Below are 26,255 nucleotides of genomic sequence, written 5' to 3'. Positions count from 1 at the left end.
TCTTCTATGAGAAGACCTAAAGGTCTTCTATGAGAAAACTTAAAGGTCTTCTATGAGAAAACTTAAAGGTCTTCTATGAGAAAACTTAAAGGTCTTCTATGCGAAGACCTAAAGGTCTTCTATGCGAAGACCTAAAGGTCTTCTATGCGAAGACCTAAAGGTCTTCTATGCGAAGACCTAAAGGTCTTCTATGCGAAGACCTAAAGGTCTTCTATGCGAAGACCTAAAGGTCTTCTATGCGAAGACCTAAAGGTCTTCTATGAGAAGAAGACCTAAAGGTCTTTTTGAGAAGAAGACCTAAAGGTCTTCTATAAGAAAAAGACCTAAAGGTCTTCTATGAGAAGACCTAAAGATCTTCTATGAGAAGACCTAAAGGTCTTCTATGAGAAGAAGACCTAAAGGTCTTTTTGAGAAGAAGACCTAAAGGTCTTCTATAAGAAAAAGACCTAAAGGTCTTCTATGAGAAGACCTAAAGATCTTCTATCAGAAGACCTAAAGGTCTTCTATGAGAAGACCTAAAAGTCTTCTACGAGAAGACCTAAAGTTCTTCTATGAGAAGACCTAAAGTTCTTCTATGAGAAGACCTAAAGGTCTTTAATGAGAAGACCTAAAGGTCTTTAATGAGAAGACCTAAAGGTCTTCTATGAGAAGACCTAAAGGTCTTCTATGAGAAGACCTAAAGGTCTTCTATGAGAAGACCTAAAGGTCTTCTATGAGAAAACTTAAAGGTCTTCTATGCGAAGACCTAAAGGTCTTCTATGCGAAGACCTAAAGGTCTTCTATGCGAAGACCTAAAGGTCTTCTATGCGAAGACCTAAAGGTCTTCTATGCGAAGACCTAAAGGTCTTCTATGAGAAGAAGACCAAAAGGTCTTTTATGAGTAGATCTAAAGGTCTTCTATGAGAAGGCATAAAAGACTTCTATGGGAAGGCATAAAATTCCTCTATGAGAAGACTTAAAGGTCTTATGTGAGAAGTCCTATAGGTATTCTATGAGAAGAACTAAAGTTCTTCTACGAGAAGACCCAAAGACCTTCTCTGAGAAGACCCAAATATCTTCTCTGAGAAGACCTAATTGTCTTTTATGAGAAGAATACCTAAAGGTCTTCCATGAGAAGGAGACCTAAAGGTCTTCTATAAGAAGAAGACTTAAAGGTCTTCTATGAGAAGAAGAAGACTTAAAGGTCTTCTATGAGAAGACTTAAAGGTCTTCTATGAGAAGACCTAAACGTCTTCTATGTGATGACCTAAAAGCCTTCTATGAGAAGACTTTAAGGTCCTCTATGAGAAGAACTAAAGGTCTTCTTTGAGTACATCTAAAGGTCTTCTATGAGAAGACCTAAAAGACATCTATGGGAATACATAAAAATTATCTATGATCTTAAAGGTCTTCGATGAGAAGACCTAAAGGTCTTCTATGAGAAGAACTAAAGGTCTTCTATGAGACCTAAAGGTCTTCTCTGAGAAGACGTAAAGGTCTTCTATGAAAAGACCTGAAGGTATTCTATGAGAAGATCCAAAAGTCTTCTATGAGAAGAACTAAAGGTCTTCTACGAGTAGACCCAAAGACCTTCTCTTAGAAAACCCAAAGATCTTCTCTGAGAAGACCTAAATGTCTTCTATGAGAAGAAGACCTAAAGGTCTTCTATGAGAAGGAGACCTAAATGTATTCTATGAGAAGAAGACTTAAAGGTCTTCTATGAGAAGAAGAAGCCTTAAATGTCTTCTATGACAAGAAGAAGACTTAAAGTGAGAAGAGCTAAACGTCTTCTGTGAGTAGATCTCAAGGTCTTCTGTGAGAAGACTAAAAGGTCTTCTATGAGAAGACCTAAAGGTCTTCTATGAGAAGACTTAAAGGTCGTCTATGAGAAGACTTAAAGGTCGTCTATGAGAGGATCTTAAGGTCTTCTACGAGAGGATCTTAAGGTCTTCTACTAGAAGACCAAAACTTCTTCTATGAGCAGATCTAAAGTTCTTCTCTGAGAAGACCTAAAAGGCTTCTATGGGAAGGTATAAAATTCCTCTATGAGAAGACTTAAAGGTCTTCTATGAGAAGACCTAAAGGTCTTCTATGGGAAGAACTAAAGGTCTTCTACGAGAAGATTCAAAGACCTAAAGGTCTTCTGTGAGAAGACCTAAAGGTCTTCTATGAGAAGACTTAAAGGTCTTCTATGAGAAGAGTCCTATCTGAGTTTTTGGGTGTGACCTCATAAATTATTTTTTCGTGCCGTCAGAAAAACCATTGATCTATTTTGATTTTTTATTTTTTTCCAAAATTTTTGTTTTTCAATCCTGGGAATTTATTGTGTATTTGCTTAGCATTAAAATACATACATATATATGTGCGTGTGATTGTTGACAAAACACTGAATTTAATTGATATACACTCTAATCCAAATAATCATGCCGACAAATAAAGAGATCTAATATAAAATTCAATTAACACGTTTTTCTGAAATGTAAATAGAACATAAAACACCATAATCGCCACTAAAACAATAAACATTGTTCGTTTTGTATTTTAATTGAATAATACATTTCTATTGGAAAATATGCAATTCTAGTCATGTTGGAGGAAAGGAAGCCTTTGTGTGGGTATGCAACGGCGTGTGTGTGCGTGTGACACAGTGTAAATTTAATTGTCCATAGAATTTTCGCCACTGTGTTGACATATTAAATTATTTTAATATGCCATAATTGCTTTTGCAATGACTTTGTTTTGCTTAACAAATACACACGCACACACAATCAACAAATATTATTCAAATTGCCATTAACACTTAATTGATGCTGTGGGCTGGCTGGCTGGCTGAGCCGAGAACACAGATGTACATTTAGGCTCTCTAAAATGCGCACCAACATATTTTAATCATAAAACAATTTGCATAATTCAAGTCACTTTGCTTTGGTTGAGGATGATATCGAATGCGAACACTCAGTTCAGTTGCCAGAGGCGAATTATGTAGATAAAACAAACCATCTACCACATACCCTACATTAGTTGTCAGGAATAAACCGGAAATAAAAAAATACAAAAACATAATATGATATTTATTATGAATTATTATGGCTAAATGCAAAAAGGATCACTGTTGTAAATAGAAAATGAAAGGTAGGAATGGGTAATAGTGGGCGATCACATGGCGGTTTTATATAACTAAGTGTAGCATGGTATTGCATAATCACTTACCTCAGAATTATATTTAGACTACACAGAACATGTGATTATTTATCTCCACAATTTTAATGTCTTCCAATTATTCCATTGTTGCTATTTGGTAATTGGAGCGTATACATTATATAGAAATTGCACGTGCATAACCCATACGCTATGGTATTCTTTACGATTGATTCTCATAGAAAAATTTCATCAAATTACTAAAGTTAATGGAATTCTTTTTTCCCAGAATTTAAATCAATTTTCCCTCCAGCTACCACAATAAACCACCATTAAAGGGTGTCAACACATTCCCCAATCCGTACATTATGTATCAGTGTGTGTGTGAATACTATAATATAACAATGTGGATGCTCCCTGCAAAACCCTGAAGAATGTATAAAATGTAAAAAAAATATTTATTTGTTTCGTTTTCTTCTTTTTTGTGGTTTACAATACAACTTTAACAATGTCCTTTGAAAAAAGTTGTGTTTTACTTTTTTTCTGTACTTCGTTGACATAATTAATGAAACGGAACAGTTCCTTCGGTCAGCGTTCGAAAACTTACATTAAGGTACCGTACAATAACGTTTTGTAGCGTACCTAGCATGAAAAGTTACACTACGATAAGGTACCGTACATGTACACAAACTTTAAAAAAAAATTTTAGCGTTTGTGTACATGTACCCAACGAAAATCGTAGCGTACATGTTTGGTACGCAACCACCATTGTAAAGTAACAACCACGTACCCAACCGAAATGGTTGGGTACGTACGTTATAAATGTTGCGTGTACATTAAAAAACCACGTAGCGTACATCATTATGTACCCTAAAAAACAAATAGAGGTTGCGTACACCTGAGTGATGTTTATGAAGAGGTTGCGTACACCTGAGTGATGTTTATAAAGAAATACTAAATATGAATGGCATGAGGAAAAATACAACCATAAAAATAAGAGTGAATATCGTATAAATAAAATACAAAAGTATATATATTTATATTTAACCAGTAAATATGAAAACATTTATTTATTTTATAAAAAAAATAACGAATATATAAAAGATTAACATGTGAAAACATATGTAACAGATTATATAAAATACTAAAGAAAATAGAATTTAACAGGAGAAAGCTCAACTTTCATAATTGAAATCCCCATTGACTTTAACCATTAATATATGTTCAAGATTTGTTGCTGACATGCGGTTGCGCTGATCAGATAATATGTATTTAATAGCAGAAAATAAGCGTTCCACACTTAATTGGGTTGACGGTACAATATTATCAATCTCACTGATTATGGTTTTCTGAGAGTACCAAAATGCTATTATATTCTCATTTAGTGGCAATCTTGATTGCCGCACATAAGTGGCAAAATCAGCTTCTAAATTGTGTAAATTAGATGAACTCGGAATTTTTGTGGCAGGATCTATCATTTGCAGATAATCGGAGAAAGATTTGGCTGCATTTGGTCTGCTCGGTGATGGAGTTTCCTCTAATATTGGGTGGCTTGTATTGTGTTCTGAAACATAAACGATCATTGATATAAATAAATATGCATTGTTTTGGTTTACTTTAGCAAACTTAGCTTCTGTTGACTTCATGCGTTTATATAACGATAGTATGTAGCTCTTCGCCCTTTGTTTTTGTTCGTAAGTTATGCATACTTTGATTCGTGGATCCAAGAACACAGCTGCGTTAAACAGTTAATTTTCTAAAAGTTTATCCTTTCTTACCTTCAAGGACTCCTTGAGAAGGGTTTTCATTTTGCTATCCGGTAAAGCGTCAATTTAAAATGTTATATCCATAACAATAATATATAGTTCACTATAGCACAACTGTTCGCTTTGTAACTTAATAGGTTTATATAGTCCCAAGAATTCAGTTGCGAAAGACCATTCTTCAGATTCAAGAAATAAATCAGGATAATCCTTGCTTAGTGTTTTTATAATATCCTTCATTTCCAGGATTCTTTATATGTTGAATTCCAACGTGTTGCACAATCAATGATAGGTTTTTTGTAGAGTTCACTTCTTAGAAAATTTAAAATCATTTTACTTCTAAGTTTTTTTTACCACGAGTCGTATCTTATCGACATTGTCTTTTATTGCCGACTGTTTCAGAACATCGTTTACACACAGTTGGAGAGTGTGAGCACCACAAAGAATGCTAGTAATTGTGTTCGATGAGATGTTAAAATCTATTGATTCAATAGCTATTCGGCAATCGATATAATCTTCATCTTCTTCGAAATTCACGGCATCATTATCTATCGACAATTGCATTTCAGAGTTCAGGATTCGTACAGTTCTGAGCATATTTGATCCGTTGTCGGTTGTAATCGTTAAAATATTACGTAAATCAACATCATATTCCTTTAGAACATCCAATATAACTGTTTTTAAATATTCAGAAGTGTGACTTGATCTAAGTTCCTTTATAGCCAACGTTTTAACAACGATTTTACCATGTTTAATGTATTGAACAGCATACTTAAGTCCAGCCTTGTTGCGACATCCATCTTAAGGGAAAATAATATCCCTTTAAGATAGTTTGAGATTTCCGTTTTAATATTTTTTGAGAAAGCTATAAATCGTTCCATTCCGTTATGTTCATTTACCGTTATCCCGAGTACACTTAAAACAGGTTCTATAAGAACTTTGAAGGCTTTATCTTCGTCCATATGTAAAGGACGTTAATTTTTTTTTTTTTTTTGTAAACAGTTCCACCAATGCTGTTTCAATGTTTTTTGGATTCACATTTTTTTAATAATACTTTGACGTCACTTTTTTTCTTTTACGTTTTCCCGCTTTTGATCAATATAGTTCGCATACAAATCTGCGGAATGCCAATTTAAAACATTGTTGACGAAATTTTGTAAATTACACACTGTTTTATTTGATTCGTTTGTACTGAATATATCACGAAGAACAATATTTTTTGCTCTTGGCATTTTTATAACTATTCTCACTTAACGTTTTAAAATGAAATAAATAGCATTTGCGGGGTTCTTTGCATATATAGTTTGCAAAAAATGAATTTTCTTAAAAAAAATTAATTACCTGCAACTATTCCAAAGGGTTTTCGCGAAATTTTCCATAAATTATACAATAAGACTACGAGTGTAACAAACTCAAAAACTAGATCATTCATGTGGTAATGGTTATAATTTATTACAATACACAAGAAAGGTAAAAATCAATATTGTAGTTTACAATTTTTTAACTCATAATTTTTATGATGTCAAAAAGAAGGGACAGGTACTTTATGGTTTTGGTGTGCGGGGAATAATTTTTCTACCTAATTCTGACTTTCTAACTTATCAGAACCAAAATTCCGATAATTCTATCTGTAAACAAACTTTTAAAATATAGCAGACCCAAAGAACAGATGTTCCCTTCACTGCTAGGTACCAGTCCTTGGTTACCTCAAAGGAAAAACACAAAAAAGCAAAAAGTAAATCTTATTGTGGTGTAGCATTTCTTTTTGTAAGATGATGTTGATACTGAAAACAATTTACTTGAAACTGTTCTTCGATGCTTTCTTGACATTGCTAAAATTTGAAAATGAACCACCTGTTTTCACAATACAAATGATACGATTTTTAATAATAAAAAACTCCTCCATAAACTACAGCCCTATAGCAACCCTTTTGAAAAATGTCAAGATTTTAGATATTCGATGAGAGCGTTTTGTTTAGGCATTCCTAACTTCTTGCATAAGTATTTATGACATTTATAGTCCTAATTAATTGAAGATACATATTAATTTATATTTACTTGTATTTCATTTGTATATATTCCACAAAAATTAAACTTAATATTTTTAATACCTTATTAACCAAACAAATGTAAGTGTAACCTACCAACACTTTCTTTCTAAAGGTACATTATGATGTACTCTACGTTGTTTTTTAATGTACGCGCTGATGTACACAACCTTTTCGGTTGGGTACGTGGTTGTTACATTACGATGGAGGTTGCGTACCAAACATGTGTGTTTGACGAACTTTTCGAATCTCGTTGGGTACACGTACACAAACACTAAAATGGATTTTTAATGTTTGTGTACGTGTACATTAACTTTATAATTTTTTTTAGTGTTTGTGTACATGTACGGTACCTTATGATAAGGTACTGTTTGTTTCCGAACACTGCCTTCGGTACACTTTTTCCCACACTTGAATATTAAAAGAGTAAAGAATGTTGCGAAATTGAATTAAACCAAAGTTTTTAGAGGTCATTTTTAAACATCATAAAAGGGTTCCTATTTATATGAACGATCCTGACAATGTGCTACTTTTTGCAAACAAGATATGAACTTTTGGAATTTGTATGGTAAAATTGGACCTTTTCCATATCTTTATGTGAGAGAGAATACTTATGTATGTTTCAATAACCACAACAGAGGTAAAGGGAGATTATTTTGCTGAAATATATGGAAATTAGTTTTCGTTGCCGAGTTCGCATGGCGTTTCTTAAGACGCCCCATTGTCCTTAATTGAAAATGAATGGCTAAATTGATTCAAATATGTTGATGCACCTTTTTGGAGAACCTAATGTACATCTGTGTTCTCTGCTCACCCAGTCAGCCCACTGAATCAATTACATGTTTATGACAGTTTGAATAATATTTGATGATGATTGTGTGAGTTTGTAAAGCAAAACAAAGTCATTTCAAAAGCAATTATGGCATATTAAAATAATTTAATATATCAACACACAACACACACAAACGCCACTGGACACCTACACAAAGGCGTTGCCCATCATAAATAGAATTGTAAATTTTCCAACAGAAATGCATTCTTCAAATTTGTTACACAAAACGAACAATGCTTTTGTTTTAGTGGTGATTATGGTGACCTACCTTCTATGTACATTTCGAAAAAAAAAACGTGAGGACAATTCTCATAAGAGATGACAGGGCCTTCACAACGACAACACCACAAGGTATGCGCACAGGAAATCGCTTAGTCCTCACACAGAAGTCTTTTATGTCTTTTCGACAAGGTTTTATAATAAATGATATTTAAGTCTTCTCAAAGAAACCTTCAAGTCTTCTCATGGAAGTCCTTCAGGTGTTCTCATAGAAGACCTTTAAGCCTTCTCATAGAAGACCTTTAAGCCTTCTCATAGAAGTCCTTTAGGTCTTCCCATAGAAGTCCTTTAGGTCTTCCCATAGAAGACCTTTAGGTCTTCCCATAGAAGACCTTTAGGTCTTCTCATAGAAGACCTTTAGGTCTTCTCATAGAAGACCTTTAGGTCTTCTCATAGAAGACCTTTAGGTCTTCTCATAGAAGACCTTTAGGTCTTCTCATAGAAGACCTTTAGGTCTTCTCATAGAAGACCTTTAGGTCTTCTCATAGAACACCTTTAGGTCTTCTCATAGAACACCTTTAGGTCTTCTCATAGAACACCTTTAGGTCTTCTCATAGAAGACCTTTAGGTCTTCTCATAGAATACCTTTAGATCTTCTCATAGAAGACCTTTAAGTCTTCTCATAGAAGACCTTTAGGTCTTCTCATAGAAGACCTTTAGGTCTTCTCATAGAAGACCTTTAGGTCTTCTCATAGAAGACCTTTAGGTCTTCTCATAGAAGACCTTTAGGTCTTCTCATAGAAGACCTTTAGGTCTTCTCATAGAAGACCTTTAGGTCTTCTCATAGAAGACCTTTAGTTCTTCTCATAACAGACCCTTAGGACTTCTCATAATAGACCTTTAGGTCTGCTCATAGAAGAATTTTAGGTCTTCTCATTAAAGACCTTTTGGTCTTCTCATAAAAGACTTTTAGGTCTTCTCATAACAGACCTTTAGATATTCTCATAACAGACCTTTAGGTCTTATCATAACAGACCTTTAGGGCTTCTCATAGAAGAACTTTAGGTCTTTTCATTAAAGTCTTTTTGGTCTTCTCATAGAAGACCTTTAGGTCTTCTCATAGAAGACCGTTAGGTCTTTTTAAAGAAGACCTTCAAGTCTTCTTATAGAAGTCCTTCAGGTCATATCATAGAAGACCTTTAAGCCTTCTCATAGAAGTCCTTCATAGTCATAGAAGACCTTCTCATAGAAGACCTTTAGGTCTTCCCAAAGAAGACCTTCAAGTCTTCTCAAAGAAGTCCTTCAGGTCTTCTCATAGAAGACTTTTAAGCCTTCTCAAAGAAGACCTTTAGGTCTTCTCATAGGAGGCCATTAGGTCTTCTCATAAAAGACCTTTATGCCTTCTTATAGAATACCTTTAGGTCTTCTCAAAGAAGACCTTTAGGTCTTCTCATAGAACACCTTTACGTCTTCTCAAAGAAGACCTTCAAGTCTTCTGATAGAAGTCCTTCAGGTCTTCTCATAGAAGACATTTAAGCCTTCACATAGAAAACCCTTAAGTCTTCTCATAGGAGACCTTCTCATAGAACACCTTTCGGTATTTTCATAGAAGACTTTTAGGTCTTCTCATAGTAGATTTTAGGTCTTATCATAGTAGACCTTTAGGTCTTCTCATTAAAGACCTTTTGGTCTTCTCATAGAAGACTTTTGGTCTTCTCATAGAAGACCTTTGGGTCTTCTCATAGAGGACCTTTAGGTCTTTTCATAGAAGACCTTTAGCTCCTCTCATAAAAGACCAACAGATCTTCGCATAGGAGACCACTAAGCCGTCTCACATAGAAGACCTTTAAGCCTTCTCATAGAAGTCCTTTAGGTCTTCTCATAGAAGACCTTTAGGTCTTCTTATAGATGACTTTTAGGTATTCTCATAGAAGACTTTTAGGTCTTATCATAACAGACCTTTAGGTCTTCTCATAACAGACCTTTAGTTCTTCTCATAACGGACCTTTAGGTCTTCTAATAGAAGACCTTTAGGTCTTCTCATAAATGGAAGGCCTTTAGGTTTTCTCTTAGAAGACCTTTACTTCTTCTCATAGATGACCTTTAGGTCTTCTCATAGAAGACATTTAGGTCTTCTCAGAGAAGACATTTAGGTCTTCTCATAGAAGACATTTAGGTCTTCTCATATAAGTTCTTTAGGAATTTTCATAGAAAAATGTTAGGTCTTTTCATAGAAGACATTTAGGTCTTCACATGTAAGTTCTTAAGGTCTTCTCATAGAAAACGTTTAGGTCTTCTCATAAAAGACCTTGAGGTCTTCTCATAACAGACCTTTATGTCTTCTCACAGAAGACCTTTAGGTCTTCTCATAGATTACCTTTAATTCCTCTCATAGAAGACCTTTAGATCCTCTCATAGGAAACCACATGATCTTCGCATAGGAGACCACTAAGCCCTCCCACGAAAGACTTTTAGGTATTTTCCGCTAGGCTTTTTCCACAAAAGTTTTTAAGTCCTCTCATAGAAGTCCTTCACGTCTTCTCATAGAATACCTTTAAGCCTTCTCATAAAAAACCTTTAGGTCTTCTCATAGAAGACCTTTAGGTCTTATCATAGAAGACATTTAAGTCTTCTCATAGAAAACCTTTAGGTCTTCTCATAGAAGACTTTTAAGTCTTCTCATAGAAGACCTTTAGGTCTTCTCATAACAGACCTTTAGATCTTCTCATAACAGACCTTTAGGTCTTCTCATAACAGAACTTTAGGGTTCTCATAGAACAACTTTAGGTCTTCTCATTAAAGACCTTTAGGTCTTCTCATAGAAGACCGTTAGGTCTTTTCAAAGAAGACCTTCAAGCCTTCTTATAGAAGTCCTCCAGGTCTTCTCATAGAAGACCTTTAAGCCTTCTCATAGAAGTCCTTAAGGTCTTCTCATAGAAGACCTTCAAGTCTTCTGATAGAAGTCCTTCAGGTCTTCTCATAGAAGACATTTAAGCCTTCACATAGAAAACCCTTAAGTCTTCTCATAGAAGACCTTCTCATAGAACACCTTTCGGTATTTTCATAGAAGACTTTTAGGTGTTCTCATAGTAGATTTTAGGTCTTATCATAGTAGACCTTTATGTCTTCTCATTGAAGAACTTTAGCTCTTCTCATAGAAGACTTTTGGTCTTCTCATAGAAAACCTTTAGGTCTTCTCATAGAGGACATTTAGGTCTTTTCATAGAAGACCTTTAGGTCTTCTCATAGAAGGCCTTTAGGTCTTTTCATAGGAGACCTTTAGGTCTTCTCATAGAAGACCTTTAGGTCTTCTCATAGAAGGCCTTTAGGTCTTTTCATAGAAGACCTTTAGGTTTTTTCATATAAGACATTTAGGTCTTTTCATATAAGACCTTTAGGTCTTTTCATAGAAGACCTTTAGTCCTTATCATAGAATACCTTTAGGTCTTTTAATAGAGGATGTTTATGTCTTCCCTTAGAAGACCTTTAGGTTTTCCCATAGAAGACTTTAAGGTCTTGCCATAGAAGGCATTTAGGTCTGCTCATAGAAGACATTTAGGTCTTTTCATAGAAGACCTTTAGTCCTTATCATAGAATACCTTTAGGTCTTTTAATAGAGGATGTTTAGGTCTTCCCATAGAAGACCTTTAGGTCTTCTCATAGAAGAGGAGGGTTATTAAATAAACCTATTGCGGGCACAAAAAAGTTCATTCAGTAATACCCACTAATGCTGGTACAACCATTGCTTATTAATTTTTAAAATCGAAAAATTAAGACGTTTTTAATATGTACAAGATAAATTCCTAAATAAAACAACAAAAGTAATGAAAAAAATTTATACTGTTTTTTTTTTTTTTGTAAAAAAAAAATTTTACGCTGGTATAAAGGAAAAATTATATTGACAAATTTTATAAAGTTTAGAAAAAAAAAAAAATAGTAATTCTTCGAATTCCACTACCAAATACGACTTAAAATTTTTGTATCTTTCTATGAGATGCCATGATTTAAATGGATCTTTTGCATTGGTTCAGCATTTGAACCCATTCAAAGGAAGCCGTGAAAGATCCGATCTTTGCTTTAGCATATGAACCCACGCAAAGGAAGACGTGAAAGATCCGGTCTATTCATCAGCATTTGAACCCATTCCATCGATCCAATAGAGATGCATTTTGTGTTTTTATTTATACACATTTTATAAATATAAAAGATTAATTATTTACAATAGACTTGATGTTGTCGGAGACTCGAAATCACAACCAATGTTGTTAAAACTCTCATCTTAATCATAATGTCACTTCAAAGGGTTGGTGAAAATGACATGCCAAAGCATTGGTGGAAATGACATGCTTTGGGTCCAAAAATGAATAGAATCTTTTGGGGTCCACGCTCATATAAAATTCATTGATGATGATGCTAAAAAGATGACATGCCAGATCACTTTCACCCATGATTGAATGGCATCTTTGGCATCGAACATTTTGCTGGGTAGTTTAATGAAAAAGTCAAGAAAATCGATGAGTACAATCATTGTTGAAACTGATTTTAAATATTAAATCGCAAAAATTGCTTCCAAGCCCACTGTGCAATTGTTTTTTATATTTTTTTTTTTTTGGACCAATATCTCTGGAACCGTTAGTCAAAAAATAATCTGAAAATATACAAAAATGTTTTGCTGATGAGCAACATCAACACAGTAAAAATTAAAAGAAGTCAAAAACCACTTTTTGAAAAAATGTCCGATTTCACTCAGAAATCCTCAATATACACGGTGTGCCTTAACCAAATTTAAATGGAAGGTGCAGATTCTGAAACTACAATGGTTATAGATGAGAAATATCAAGAAACAAACAAAAAAAAATAGCCGGAGGGATTTTCAAATAAATCGCGATTTAAGTTCACATTTTTAGGGGTTTTTTAGGTTTTCACGATTTTGCTTGGAAACCGCGAGTCCTATGTAGATGGGTCTAAAGAAAATGTTACAGCAGCGAAAATTCTCCACAAGATTGGGCTTTATGATGCTTTCGTAGGTTTTACCGTTTTGGAGATATAGAAGTTCAAATTGAGGCAATGCACTGACTGTATCGCCTCCTTATAAAAAAAATGTCATTACTGCAATTTCCCAAATTAAACTTATATATCTTGAAAATGGTACAAGGCAGGAAAAATAAATCATCCAATCACATAGAGAATTTTCACAGCTTCAACATTTTCTTTTATCCCATTTTGATATGACTTTCCAAGCAAAATATTGAAGACCTAAGATAAAAACCAAAAATTTTAACTGAACCTCTATATCTCAAAAATGGTAAAACCCAAAAAAAACCTAAAAGTCTGTCTTGTAGAGAATTTTCACACCTACAACATTTTTTTTAGACTCATTTCTATACGACTTGCGATTTCCAAGCAAAATCGTGAAAACATAAAAGAACCCTAAAATTGGTAATTTTGATCGCCATTTATTTAAAAATCCCTCGGGCGATTTTTTCTGTTTTTTTTTTTATTATTTTTCTTATCTATGATCATTGGTGTTTCAGAATCCGCGAAATCTTCCAATGTGTAAGCTGTTTTCATCAAAAGTTAGTTGAGGCGCACTGAGCATGATATTGTTTTATAAGGAGGCGATACAGTCCGTGCATTGTCTCAATTTGAAATTCTATATCTCAAAAACGGTAAAACCTATGAAAATATCGTAAAGGTAAATCTTGTGGAGGATTTTCACAGCTCCAATATTTATCTTAGGCTCATTTACATAGACCTAGCCGTTTCCAAGCAAAATCGTGAAAACCTAAAGAACCCCTAAAAAATGTGATTTATTTGAAAATCCCTCCTGCGATTTTTTTGTTTCTTGATATTTCTCAGCTATGAGAAAGCACCTTTCATTTAAAATTAATTAAGACGCACCTTGTATACTTTATAGGGTCGCACATGTTTATTTCAATAAGCTACAAAAGAAAAAAAAAAAAACAAACGTAACATAGCCTCCAAACTATGGTGGGGGGTATAGAAAAATTATTGGAAGAGGAAATAAAAATTCGGAATATTCATTGATTGAATTTCAATACATTAGTCACATACTCACATGACAAGGCTCAGCGGGTTAATGGAACTCATGATGGTAAGCGGACAGCTTAGAAATTATGTTTCCATATACATGCATTTTCACCAGAATTTTTTCTATCAGTACAATATGCCATTGTAAGTTCAACATTTCCATCGTCGTTCGCATTTAGGATGCCTTGTTCCAGCTTCAATTATGTTTGTACATATGTATGTAGATGATTTTTCTGTAGTATTCTGCTTTAGGTCAAAGGGATATCATCATCTGTCATTGATGAAAAACAAAGCATTTCTGGTTTTTGCCTTACCATTTACCTGCAGGATAAGGTTTACGTCAAAAGCATTTTAGACTTTGCAAGAAACTTTTTACACTTTTGACTGCAATGTTTGTAATTTATATTTTTTCTTTTCGTTTTCCATTGCAGATTGACATTGCAACAGTGTCCTGTAAACAACAACAAAAAACTCCCGAGTCTTAAGCTTACAAAATGTTTAACTTGTCAAATGCCAAGCAATGTTCATAATGAATGCCAACAGCAGCAGCACCGGACGTAAAAACAAAAATGCAACGAATTTTTTAAAAATATTATTTCTAAAACATAAAAATCGTTTGAAAATCAAAAGATAGTCCAACGAAGTAAAAAAAGAAGCAGAATGGAGTTTTGAAATTAAAAAAAAAAAACGCAAATCAAATTAAAACTCAAAATAAAAAACAAAGTGAAATTGAAACGAAACGAAAGCAAATCCGTTACAAGTTGGACTAAATTAGACTACAAGAATCAAGGCATTTGTCTTCCCGCGTTTTTCATAGAGAGCAGAGTCACAACTTTCAGTCACAACTTTCCCTCAATTTGTCCTTTTTGCTTCTTGCCATCGCTTGCCAATCGCTAAGCTAAGTTAAACATAAAAGTTGACTGACTGAAAATGCTTGCAATTAAACTGAGAAGATTAGCAACAATTATGCTAATTTTATTCTACATTGGCATGGAAGTAACACAAACATTCGCCACCTCCTCCGCCGCCGCCGCTTCCGCCAGCTCTTCACCTTCTTCATACGGCGGCTATGCTGGCACTGCAGGTTCAAAAGTCAAGGCGAAAACAAAAAACAAATCCCCAACGCCAGTGGCAGCAACATCAGCAAAATTACCAACCAATTCAAATGGTCATCTCTTGGATCTGACATCGGCAACGCTGTCATTGTCAATGAAAAAGTTACAGGGTGGAGATGGAGAGCAAAAGCAACAACAACACGACTATTTTAGCAGCAAACAACAAAGACATGCCACGGACAAAGGGCAAACGCCAAAGCGTACACTGCGTACACTTTACGAAGCCAAAGTACTGGAGGATGTTACCCTGGATGAGATGATGCAGGGTGTGGAGGAAGTGGGTGCCAAGATGACGAAGAAGAAGCACGAAAATGATTTATCATCAGCCACCAAACACCAAGTTGGACAGACTGATAAATTTTCCAAAAAGTTCCACTTATTGTCAGATGTTAATTTGAGTAGTAATGGAGGGGAAGAAGGAGGTATTGCTGGGAATAAGAGGATATCAGAAGTAAATAATGGAATTGCTAGAAATCTCAGCAATTATGGCATGACTTCAAACATGAAAAATCCAAATAGTTATGAAAACTTTGATTTTTATGGCATTGCTGTAATTTCCAGTACCCAACACCCCGCCATCAGCATGGGGGCTGAGGGCACAAGCACAACGAAATTCCCCTTGTCAACGATAACGTCCACGATGAAAACCCCACTTCAGGGGAGAAACATTTTCAAAAAGCAATACCTAACCGAAAATCTAAGACAATTCGAAGAGGGAGGGAAGCAGCATCATCACCATGGTGTGATGGAAGAAAGGGTTAAGCAGGATGATCCATTGTTTCCATTGTTGGGAAGACATCCACCTATTGTCAAGGAAAGCATTGATTTGGATTTGAACGATGTAAATGTGGGTGATACAAATGTGGATGTTTTGGAGGATGCAGATGATATTGATGATGCTCCTATAAATGCCCATAGGGATAAGAAAAATGATGTTGGCCATGCCACCAGTTCCACCAGCGGCAGCAGCGATAGCAAAGGAAAGCAAAAGAGTTTTGCAAAATCACTTATTGGAGAGGTAGATGACTATGCCAGTGGAAATGTTGGTGATGCCGGTGATGCTGGTGGTGGTGAGGTTCTTGATGATGACGACAAAGATGATGATGATGATAACGATGAGGTTACAATGGATGATATAAATGGTTTTGATGCCAGCGATGATACTGAGGAGGAGGACAATGATGATGATGATGACGACGATGACGACAACGACATCGAAAATGATAATACCTCAGATGATGATGATGCTGCTGAAAATGTTGCTGCTAATGGGCCAGCTGTTAACAATAATGCCAATGTTGTTGCTGGCAATGAAGGTGAACCAACGGCCAGTGCTGGCGGCACTGATGATAATGTCAACCTTTCTAATGGGCTTGTTGAAGACAATAAAGCTGACATTGATGAAAATGTTGTTGAAAGCGATACAAATGATAGCCAAGATACAGATGGAGGTGGTGATGACAATGGCGATGACAACCTAGCAGCAATGGCAAATGATGATGCCGCTGAAGGCACTGGCACAGATGATGTTTTCGATAATGATTATAGTAACACGGATGATGTATTCTCTGATTTGTCAGACTATCAAAACGACGATAGTGAAGATGACAATGATGCCGATGATGATGGGGATGTTGAAGAACGTAATAATAATAGCAATGGCAATGGGCAAGACGATGATAATGATGACTATGATGGCAGCAGCACCTCTAGTCCATCGGGTGGTCCACCACCACCACCAATGGTGGATGAAAATTCCAAACGTCTTTACAGCAACTTTACCGAAACCTATATCAAAGACAAGAAAAACGAACTATCACTGGATAATTACCTAAGGAAAACCAAGATTCTAACCTTGGGGGAAGATCCCTTACCTCCCCTGCCACCCACCCCACCCTCCGTGGAGGTCTTAAAATCCGAGCTAAACATACCCATAACAAAAATAGATCAAAATTCCCTGGTGGATTTCCATGTCAATACGAATCACAGCATTAGTCTACCTCCCCAGGATCTGGATAATATTCTATTGGAACTAAACACAACAACCTTGGAGACAACATCACCAAAAGCTTTCCCAACCGAAGAGCATAGCCTAGAGCCTCAACTTTCCGCCAGCACAAGTGTGGGCGGCATTAATTTAGATCATCAGCCACACACTTCAATGTATGCCAAAGAAGAAATCAATTTCAATGATTCCGATGACACAGGGCTTTCCAAGGATCTGCTAATGGATGATGATGGTTATGCCAGTGAGAGCAGCAATACAAATGGCGGTTTTCCCCTAACCGATGCTGATACAGAAAATGATTCCGATTCAGAATCTCTTAGTTTAGATATTGCCGGTGATTCCGAGTCGGATGAATCAAATCCCTTCTTAGAAGGTGTTGTTGATGCGGCAAATGCTGAGGAAATCTATGATTGGGATGAAATATCGCGCAATAATCGCCGTAATTTAATGAGGGGACGTGATGTGGTCACAAAATTCCTACAAATTGTGGAAACTCAACATTCGTTGGGTTCCAAGTGTGAGGCAGGAACTTCACTGAATTTGGGTGAAGGTGTTGTGGATCGTTATGCCCAGGATCGTTTTAGAATTGAGGCAGAGGTGGCGGTCAATCGGGCCAACATGTTAACAAGGTGAGTACAAATTTTCATTGAAAGCTATTTATAATCTAGGAGTTCGTATAACCTCAGCCTTATCACACTTCATCACAACAAGAAAACTGTTTCATTGAGGTAATGATTTCAGACCCTTTATTGGTAAAGACCAACATTATTTTAGACAATTTGGAAAGGATTTAGCCAAGTCTTTCCGCCTCTCCAACTTCTTGACTAGTAAAGCTCTGGAAAGGAGCAACCGATTAGGTCCAAACATTGTAGATCTTAATATTTCTTCCGAGTATTACCACCGCAAAAATTTCAAAATTTTTATACCCTCCACCATAGTATGGAGGGTATATTAAGTTTGTTTTTCTGTTTGTAACTCATTGTAATATACATTTCCGACCCATTGTAATATACATTTCCGACCCTATAAAGCATATATATTCCTGATCAGGATAAAATTCTGAGTCGATATAGCCATGTCCGTCTGCCAATCTGTTGTATTCACTTAGTAAGTAAGTACTTACTTAGCTGGCCCAATACAGAACATTTGTTCCATAGACCGAACTTAGAAAAGATCCCCAATTCTCTCTGTTTAGTGCCTAGCTTTCTGGAATACCGCGCCTTGTCATCTCCTCATCCACTTGTTTGCGCCATCTATTCTTTGACCTGCCAATTCTGCGTGCACCGCCATGTGGCATGTATTCATACGCATTTTTAGCGGGTTCATCATCCCTCATTCTTATTAAATGGCCTAGCCAACGCAATCGCTGCATATCGATACGTTTAACTATATTGATGTCGATGTATAGCAGATACAGCTCGTGGTTCATACGACGTCGATATTCACCGTCAACGCAGATTGGTACATAGATCTTTCAAATAATTTTTCTCTCAAGCACACCAATCACTCACTGCCTTGTCTGGTTGCACAAGTACCGATGCTTCGGAACCATACATCAGCACGGGTAGTGTTTTGTAAAGCGTTATTTTTGTTTGACGAGTTGTGGCTTTGTTTTTGAAGTGCTTACTTAAGCCAAAGTAGCATCTGTTGGCCAATACAATTCTTCTTTTTATTTCACAACTGATGTCTTTTGTTGTGTTTACGGTGGTGCCGAGGTATACTAAATTTTTTACTACCTCAAAATTATAGGAACCAACTTCAACAGTCCGATCTCAATGGACGCATTGCGCGTCGACACCATCAACTTGGTCTTCTCGCCGTTTACCGCCAGACCCACTTTAGCAGAATCTCCTTCGACCTTCATAAAGGTATAGGTTACTTCCTTTACGGATAGTCCCATGATGTATATATCATAAGCATAAGCAAGTAACATGTGGCTATTGGTGTAGATTGTGCCACTTCTTTTGACGTTTCCCTCTCGTATAACCTTTTCTAGCAGGATGTTGACAAGATCACACGAAAGGCTGTCTCCTTGCCTGAAACCTCTTTTGGTACAAAACTCTTCGGAGAGGTTCCTTCCTATTTTAACTGAGGACCGAGTATCAGTTAATGCCATTCTACAAAGCCGAATGAGCTTTGCGGGGAAACCAAATTCAGACATTGCATGGAATACCTTTGAACGTAGCGGGCTGTCGAAGGCTGGTAGGTGTCGATCTGCATCTCTTGGGTCTTCTCCAGGATTTGCCGCAGGGTAAATATCTGGTCAATGGTGGATTTGCCAGGTATAAAGCCGCATTGGTAAGGTCCAATTATCTCGTTGACCATAGGCTTTAGTCGTTCGCACAATATCCCTGACACGATCTTGTAGGCAATAGGGAGTAGACTTATGCCCCTATAGTTAGAGCATACAGTCTTATCTCCCTTCTTGTGGACGGGGCACAGGATACTAAGGTTCCAATCGTCGGGTACTCGTTCTTCCTGCCAGATGGTGCTAACTAGCTGATGAATACACCTTATCAGCGTGTCGCCTCCGGTTTTGAACTGCTCGGATGGTAAGCCATCGGCTCCTGCTGCCTTATTATTCTTTAGCCGATTTATTGCTGTCTTTACCTCATCTTGGCTGGGCGGTATACATTCAATGTTCTTTCCATATCCTTAGTACACTATATGTATTAGTTATAGATTGCCTTGCTGGTCTCTACAGGAGGATATGCCTGTATCAAAGCCATCAGTTTGATGCTTCACTCTTTGGTACAATTTTCGGACTTCATTCTGTCTCCTGTACATCTCGATTTGTTCACACTCCCGCTTTTCCATCTCTCTCTTTTTCCTGCGGAAAAGATGTTTCTCCTCTCTCCTTTTCTCCCGATACCTCTCTCGTGCGCTACGCGTTTTTCGGTTGCAGCACGACACTCCTGGTCATACCATGGATTCCTTGATGGAGGTCTCTGGTATCCAAGTACTGATTTTGCGGATGTTTGCATGGAGTGCCAATGTTTTGCCATTGTCCTGATATGTTATCGGGACGAGGAGTGCTTTGATTAAGCAGTTGGGTCAGTTGAGTGGAATATGCTGTGGCTATCTGTTGTGATTGCAGCTTACCGATGTCCAACTTTCGTGTTATGTCTGTTCGCAGTTTGTTAGCTACGTTTAATCTGGTACGTACCTTTGCTGCAACAAGGTAGTGGTCCGAGTCTATCTTTGCTCTTCGGAACGATCGTACATCCAACACGCTTGATGCTTGTCTTCCATCTATCACAACGAGATTAATTTGATTTCGTGTTCTTTGATCTGGCGACAGCCAGGTGCCCTTATGAACATCGAGATGCTTAAATCTGATACTGCTAACTACCATGTTTTTGCAGCTGCAAAGTCTCTCAGCCTCATACCATTGTCAGATGTTTCACTGTGGATACTGAATTTCCCGACTGTTGGGCCAAAGATATTCTCCTTTTGGCATTAACATCGTCTATAATAATTTTAATGTCATGGGCAGGGCATAAGTTTCTTCTAAGTGCTCGTAAAATATATCTTTGGTCTGTTCATCTTTGTCTTCAGTGAGGGCATGAGCGCAAATAAAGCTGATGTTGAAGAATTTTTCTTTTAATCGAATTTCACTCACTGGGGTGAAGCCGGTGATCATATGTTTTAACCCCCGACCAACTACAAATCCGCAACCAAACTCATGCTTTGTGTCACGGCAACTACAATACAGTACGTCGCCTTTAGGTGTTGTTGTGACGCCTTTCCCGTTCCATCGTATTTCCTATATGGCAGTAATGTCGGCCTTGTACTTTTCAAATACATCTGTCAATGCGTAAACAGCACCTTCCAGGTGCAGATTCGCAGATCATGGTCCTTACAACGTTTGCGGGGTTCGTCAATTTAGAGGGGGTTCTTTTTCTTTTCTTTCGTTTTTTCATGGTGGGCTGTTTTTTCTAAGGGAGGGTTACTAACCCGACGCCCAAACCCAAGTTCTAACGTTCTTATGGATGAACGCGCGGCACATGTTAGCTCACTACCTTTAACGGGTGTTAAAGGCAGTCCCCCAGGTGACACCACGGGGAGGTTAGTGTCCACTTGAGATGAAAGAGGAACCAAGATAAATCCTGGGCTTTGCCATGTTAAAGCCGGTCATGACCGCTCCTTGGTATCTTTCATCCCCTACGTCACCCTGTATTCACTCTAGCGTCCACAATAATTGAGCTAGAGCGCTGTATTTTCGCACCCGAGTGTCTTTTCGGTATTTTGAGAATTTTAGCTATAATTTTTAACCGTACTAGCTATAAATTTACATTTCAGGTTCCCAGTGGTAAAAAACTTCTGCACCAAAAATCATCTACATAGGTCTATGTTTTAGTATAGCCCTCATATAACGGTTCTTCCAGATTTTCGGTATTTTGAGGATTTCAGTTAACATTTTTAACCGAACTATCTGTAATTTGACATTTGAGGTTCTCGGTGGCCACGAAACTTCTCCACCAAAAATCTCCAATATAGGTCCATGTTTTGGTATAGCCGCCATATAACGGTACCTCCCGATTTTCGTCAGTCATAGGTTGTGTGGCATTTTGATGTCGCCAGTGCCGATTTTTTTACTTTCCATTTAACTCTCCTAACTACCCATCTTCAATGATATTGTAACTCAAGCGTGGAACTTTGTTTTTGCAACAACACAGTCTTTCAATTTCCAATATTTGTCAAGCATATCTTTGCAGCAAAACCAAACCATGCTCTGAACTCCTCCCAAGTGTTGTTAACTATGTATTCTCCTCTCTGTTGTTTCTTTTCTTGTTCTTCCTTTGTTGCTCAAAACTTTATTCCCCCAATGGCATAATACATGACTTTGACATTCTTTCTCTGTATCTGCAGCTACTACTTACTTTATTTTTATGCTGATAGTTTTACAAGAAAATGTTTCTTTTCATTCACTTTTTCCTTTGACGAAAAAATTGGCCGAAGAGTATAAAAAGGACAATGCCAAGAAGAAGAAAACTGCTACAAAAGCGCAACAACATCAAAAGATTATTTTACGCTTTGACAGTTTTGTTCATTGGTTTTTGATATTTAATGCCATGCCATTCATTCATTTTTGTCTTTTCGGTCTTCATCTCTTACCATCTTTTATTATTCGACCATCGGAATATTAAAGGTCAAATTTATTTTCCTGATGAATAGCTTAGGTGACCAAGAGGAAAATTGCGAAACAATTAGCTTAGATGGCATATAATATGAAAGAGTAGGTCTTAACAAGAGAATTTTAGCCTATGAAAGATTCCTACTACGATTTAAAAATATTTTGAATTTGGAAAAACTAATAACATTCAAGCCATCCTAGGAGGTGCATGATTGGTGGTTAGTTAGTTTACGTGCCTTAGTTAGTAGGATTAATTTACCGTTTACCACCCACCACTCATCTAATGATTATTATTCCGTTATAATCTATAGGCAATTTTATCCATGAGAATTGTATTGAGAAATCTCAGAAGGTCTCCCAGACCTAGTTCGTCTCAGCTAGTGAAGATATGAATGTTCTAGAGCTTTCAGTCTTCGTTACATTTGCAATTATGAGATAGATTAAGGCACTTATCATGGTTACCAATGACGCAGTGACCGGTTAACACAGCAATAATCCTTGCCATGATCCGTCGATTTTAGTTAATCAGGAACTTTGGTGTTGTCATGTGAACATTTGATATTTGTGGATATTTGACATGTTTCAGTCTCGGTTTGCAATAGAATGATCTCGGTTTGCAATAGAATGTATTTGCGACTGACGGTTTTGAGAGTTCGTTAGAGGAGGATCCTGCTCTGCTTTGTCGTTACCAAAAATTCCCTTATGTCCTGTGATCCATGTAAGAACAACCCTTAGCCTTTTTTAGCCTCATCGAAATTATGGTTTAAGACCCGCAAGTATGCGTCAGCAATCCAACGGCTGTTGATTCTTCGATACCAGATTGAACCGGAACCACACACTACCCGTATTCCGGCCAGCATCAACAGCAGCACTTGCCACCAGCCAATGCTGTTTCAATCGCTAAAAATACATCCTTTTTGGAATTTAATTGCAGTGGATTCCGATGTAAGATCGAGCAGATATTGGTTTTTATGAGTCGGAAGAATATCATGGTGGCGGCGATGCCAAAACAAAGCGCCTGGTCTGATTAATAACGTTACCTGACAACACGTGGTGTCATAATTGCCTCCATCAACAGACCGCCCGATTTTATCACCTTTGAATGCCGCACTTTCATCAATCGTGGGAAAGCTAATAGACCTATATTCAGAGAGTTCAGCAGTAACCACTTCAGAGATCTGTGTAACACTTTAGATGTTCGGGAAGTAGAAAGGACCTTCCTAGACACCGTTACAACTGGTGTAGCCGCTTGCCAAACACCTGCAGGTCGAATACCCGAAATTAAATCGAATTTCCCAGCAGAGGCGACGGGATAAACACATGATCATGGTGAGCTTCGCCGTGCCAACCCAGTGACCCCAGTGTCAGGGAGCTGACGCTGGTAGTTAACAGGTTGGTCGGTTGGCGTAAACGAACAAGTGGCTAACTCATCTAAAGAGCTACAACATTGGTCCCAGAAAAAGTGAATTGTGGGTAACGGTTAAGTCACTCTTGAACCCGGGAAAGAGGGAAGATAACACCTCAGTCACGTTTGGCTACGTTACTTTGACTGATCCGAAGAGGTGCGCAAGTTATTTTAATCGAAAGTTTGTCGAGTACCTCTGGTGTGACAGCGTGAAGTGTAGAGTGCTACGTCGCAATAGATCTCTTCCTGTGAGGATGAACCACCACAATGGATGATGTTGCGAATGCCATCAGCAACGCTAAATAATACAAAGCGTTGGGCCCTGATGGAATCTCCATGGTAATACTGAAACAGCAGGATGTACCGGAATTCGATTTTTCACCATAGTTCTCAACCTGTCGCTAGCCACCCACATTGTTCCCGAAATCTGGATAGTGGGCAGGGTGGGTTCCATAAGCAGCACAGCACGACAACAGCGTTTCACGTCATCTCCAATATTATATTATTAGTCGAAGACTCAACCGGTGCACGCCGTGTGATTGACCAGTGATAATGGCGCTCGACTTATAAAAAAAAAAAAACTTTGATACTGTCCAGCACCTTACGCTGATGAAGGGCAATCAGATGACCACCCTGCAGCCAAATTTGAACCTTTTGATAATCAATTATATGTATGGATGCCAGTCATGTGTTGAATTGAGGAACAAAAGGCCCAGTCCCGTAGAGTGAAAAATGGAATTCCCCAAGGAGGACAGATATCTCCGGAATTGTTTAACCTCTATCTCTCCTGCATTTCCCTTTCCAGACGGCGTCATTTGTACGATCTTGGGGTGATGTACCTTCCCTAGTATCATTTGTGAAAGCCCTAACTTATATTAGAATGATCTAACCAACAATCTGAACACGAGGAATATGCAACCATCCGACACTTAATCTACGACCACTCAGTTAACCACAGGGACTGAGGAGGTGAGTACTGAGTTGATTGTCATCATGGTCGATGGTTGCAAAATTCCGACCATCATCTAACCCAAGATTCTGAGGTCACATTCGACAGCATGTTCACGTCGTAAAATAAGATTACTCAAGTCCAACTTTTTTCCACTAAAAAATTAGTTGTTTTAAAATAATAAAACAACAACAATGGGATTAAGCCAGACTATTTTGGAAAAAAAAAAACAAAGTTACTCAAGTCCCTAGTCAGCAACGTTTGGGATGCAGATAAACAAACTTTGCTGACTACATATAACATGATAGGTCGGTCTGTGTTAAGCTTTGCGGTGGTCTGCGAATATAAGTGCAACGCGTTGGAAAAATATTCAAAACTGTCAGAATTCCGACATGCGAACTACAACAGTGTACCCCCTTATGTCTTCAGTGGACCATCTACATGAGAAGACAAAGATTCTTCCAGTACAGCAACACACAATGGCATGCTTTCGTTGCAGTACTTGTTCGGGTGTTACCGTGAAGGCCATCCTAATCACCATATGGGAAAAAATTGTGCGCACGATTACTCTTGAAGGAAGTAACCGATTTGGTACATACTTTGGACATCGTAAAATTACTACTAGACATAGAGAAGATTCCAATATGAGTTCAGTATAGCACTTGCTCTCTAATGGCTTTAACTTTTGTTGTAACAACTTGTGTTCGCTGCTTCCATTTCGACGGTACAAATTCTATCAGGGCCAAGTCCATACTTCATGAGCAAATATCCCGAAATGCGTAAAAAACTTATATGGCATCATGTGTAGTGGTTGGACCGCACGATAATTTTCGAACGTATCTGCCGATTCGGTGCAAAAATTTGGCGTTCATAATATTTTGTCCAAATTTAGTTTAAAGTCGAAGATAGGTCATATCGGTCCACTCCTTCAGGTACTTCCCACCTAATTCCCCTTTTCCTGATAACTCTCTTAGGTAGCAACCGATTTGATCCATACTTTTCATATCGTAATATCTATACGGGACATAGATCAAATTCGACTATGGTCTATATAGGTCCACTGCTTCGAGTACCTCCCACACAAAATTTGGGAAAAGTGCAGTTTAAAGCCTGATTCAAAATCGTTTTCCTTTTTTTTGTAACAGCTTGTATTCGCTTTCCACATTACGACGGTATATGTTTTACGGGGCAAGTCCTTACTTCTTGAGATAATGGCTCAAAAGCTCCAAAAAAGCATGCAGACACCTACAAAACTGGGTAGTACGTAAGATAAACCTCGAAGGAAGAAACCGAATTGGTCCAAACGTTGTACATCGTATTACACTGTGCAACATTTTTAAGGTGATCTTGTGCAAACAAACAAAAACAACACATATTGCCTCAGATTTCAAAATATATGCAAAAATGCCACAATTTTTATACATTTCGCACCGTATCTCCAAAACCGTTAATTTTTTCTGAATGTTTTCTTATGGAAAATATATTCCCTGGAATATAATACACAACTCTTAAATGGATTGAGTCTTACTTATGCAATAGATGGTGCAAAGTTAAGGTTGAGAATTTTGTTTCTGACCCTTACATCCAAACTTCTGGCGTGCCCCAAGGCAG

The 26,255-nt window shown here is 37.4% G+C and overlaps 1 protein-coding gene across 1 annotated transcript in view; it reads left to right on the top strand.

The window, feature by feature from the left end:
* LOC141404594 (uncharacterized) overlaps window positions 1-26,255 on the top strand; it is a 597,851-nt gene that overhangs the window by 217,321 nt on the left and 354,275 nt on the right. Inside the window, exon 2 of the mRNA XM_073988048.1 lies at window positions 14,462-17,782. Within this exon, the coding sequence (XP_073844149.1) occupies window positions 14,961-17,782 (2,822 nt within the window). The 5' untranslated portion in view covers window positions 14,462-14,960. The remainder of the gene's footprint in view (window positions 1-14,461; window positions 17,783-26,255) is intronic.

This window comes from Musca autumnalis, unplaced genomic scaffold (genome assembly GCF_047663935.1).
Source record: "Musca autumnalis isolate F117 unplaced genomic scaffold, ASM4766393v1 scaffold_5, whole genome shotgun sequence".
In the NCBI taxonomy this organism is placed as follows: domain Eukaryota; kingdom Metazoa; phylum Arthropoda; class Insecta; order Diptera; family Muscidae; genus Musca; species Musca autumnalis.
This window is presented reverse-complemented; position numbering and strand designations above follow the sequence as displayed.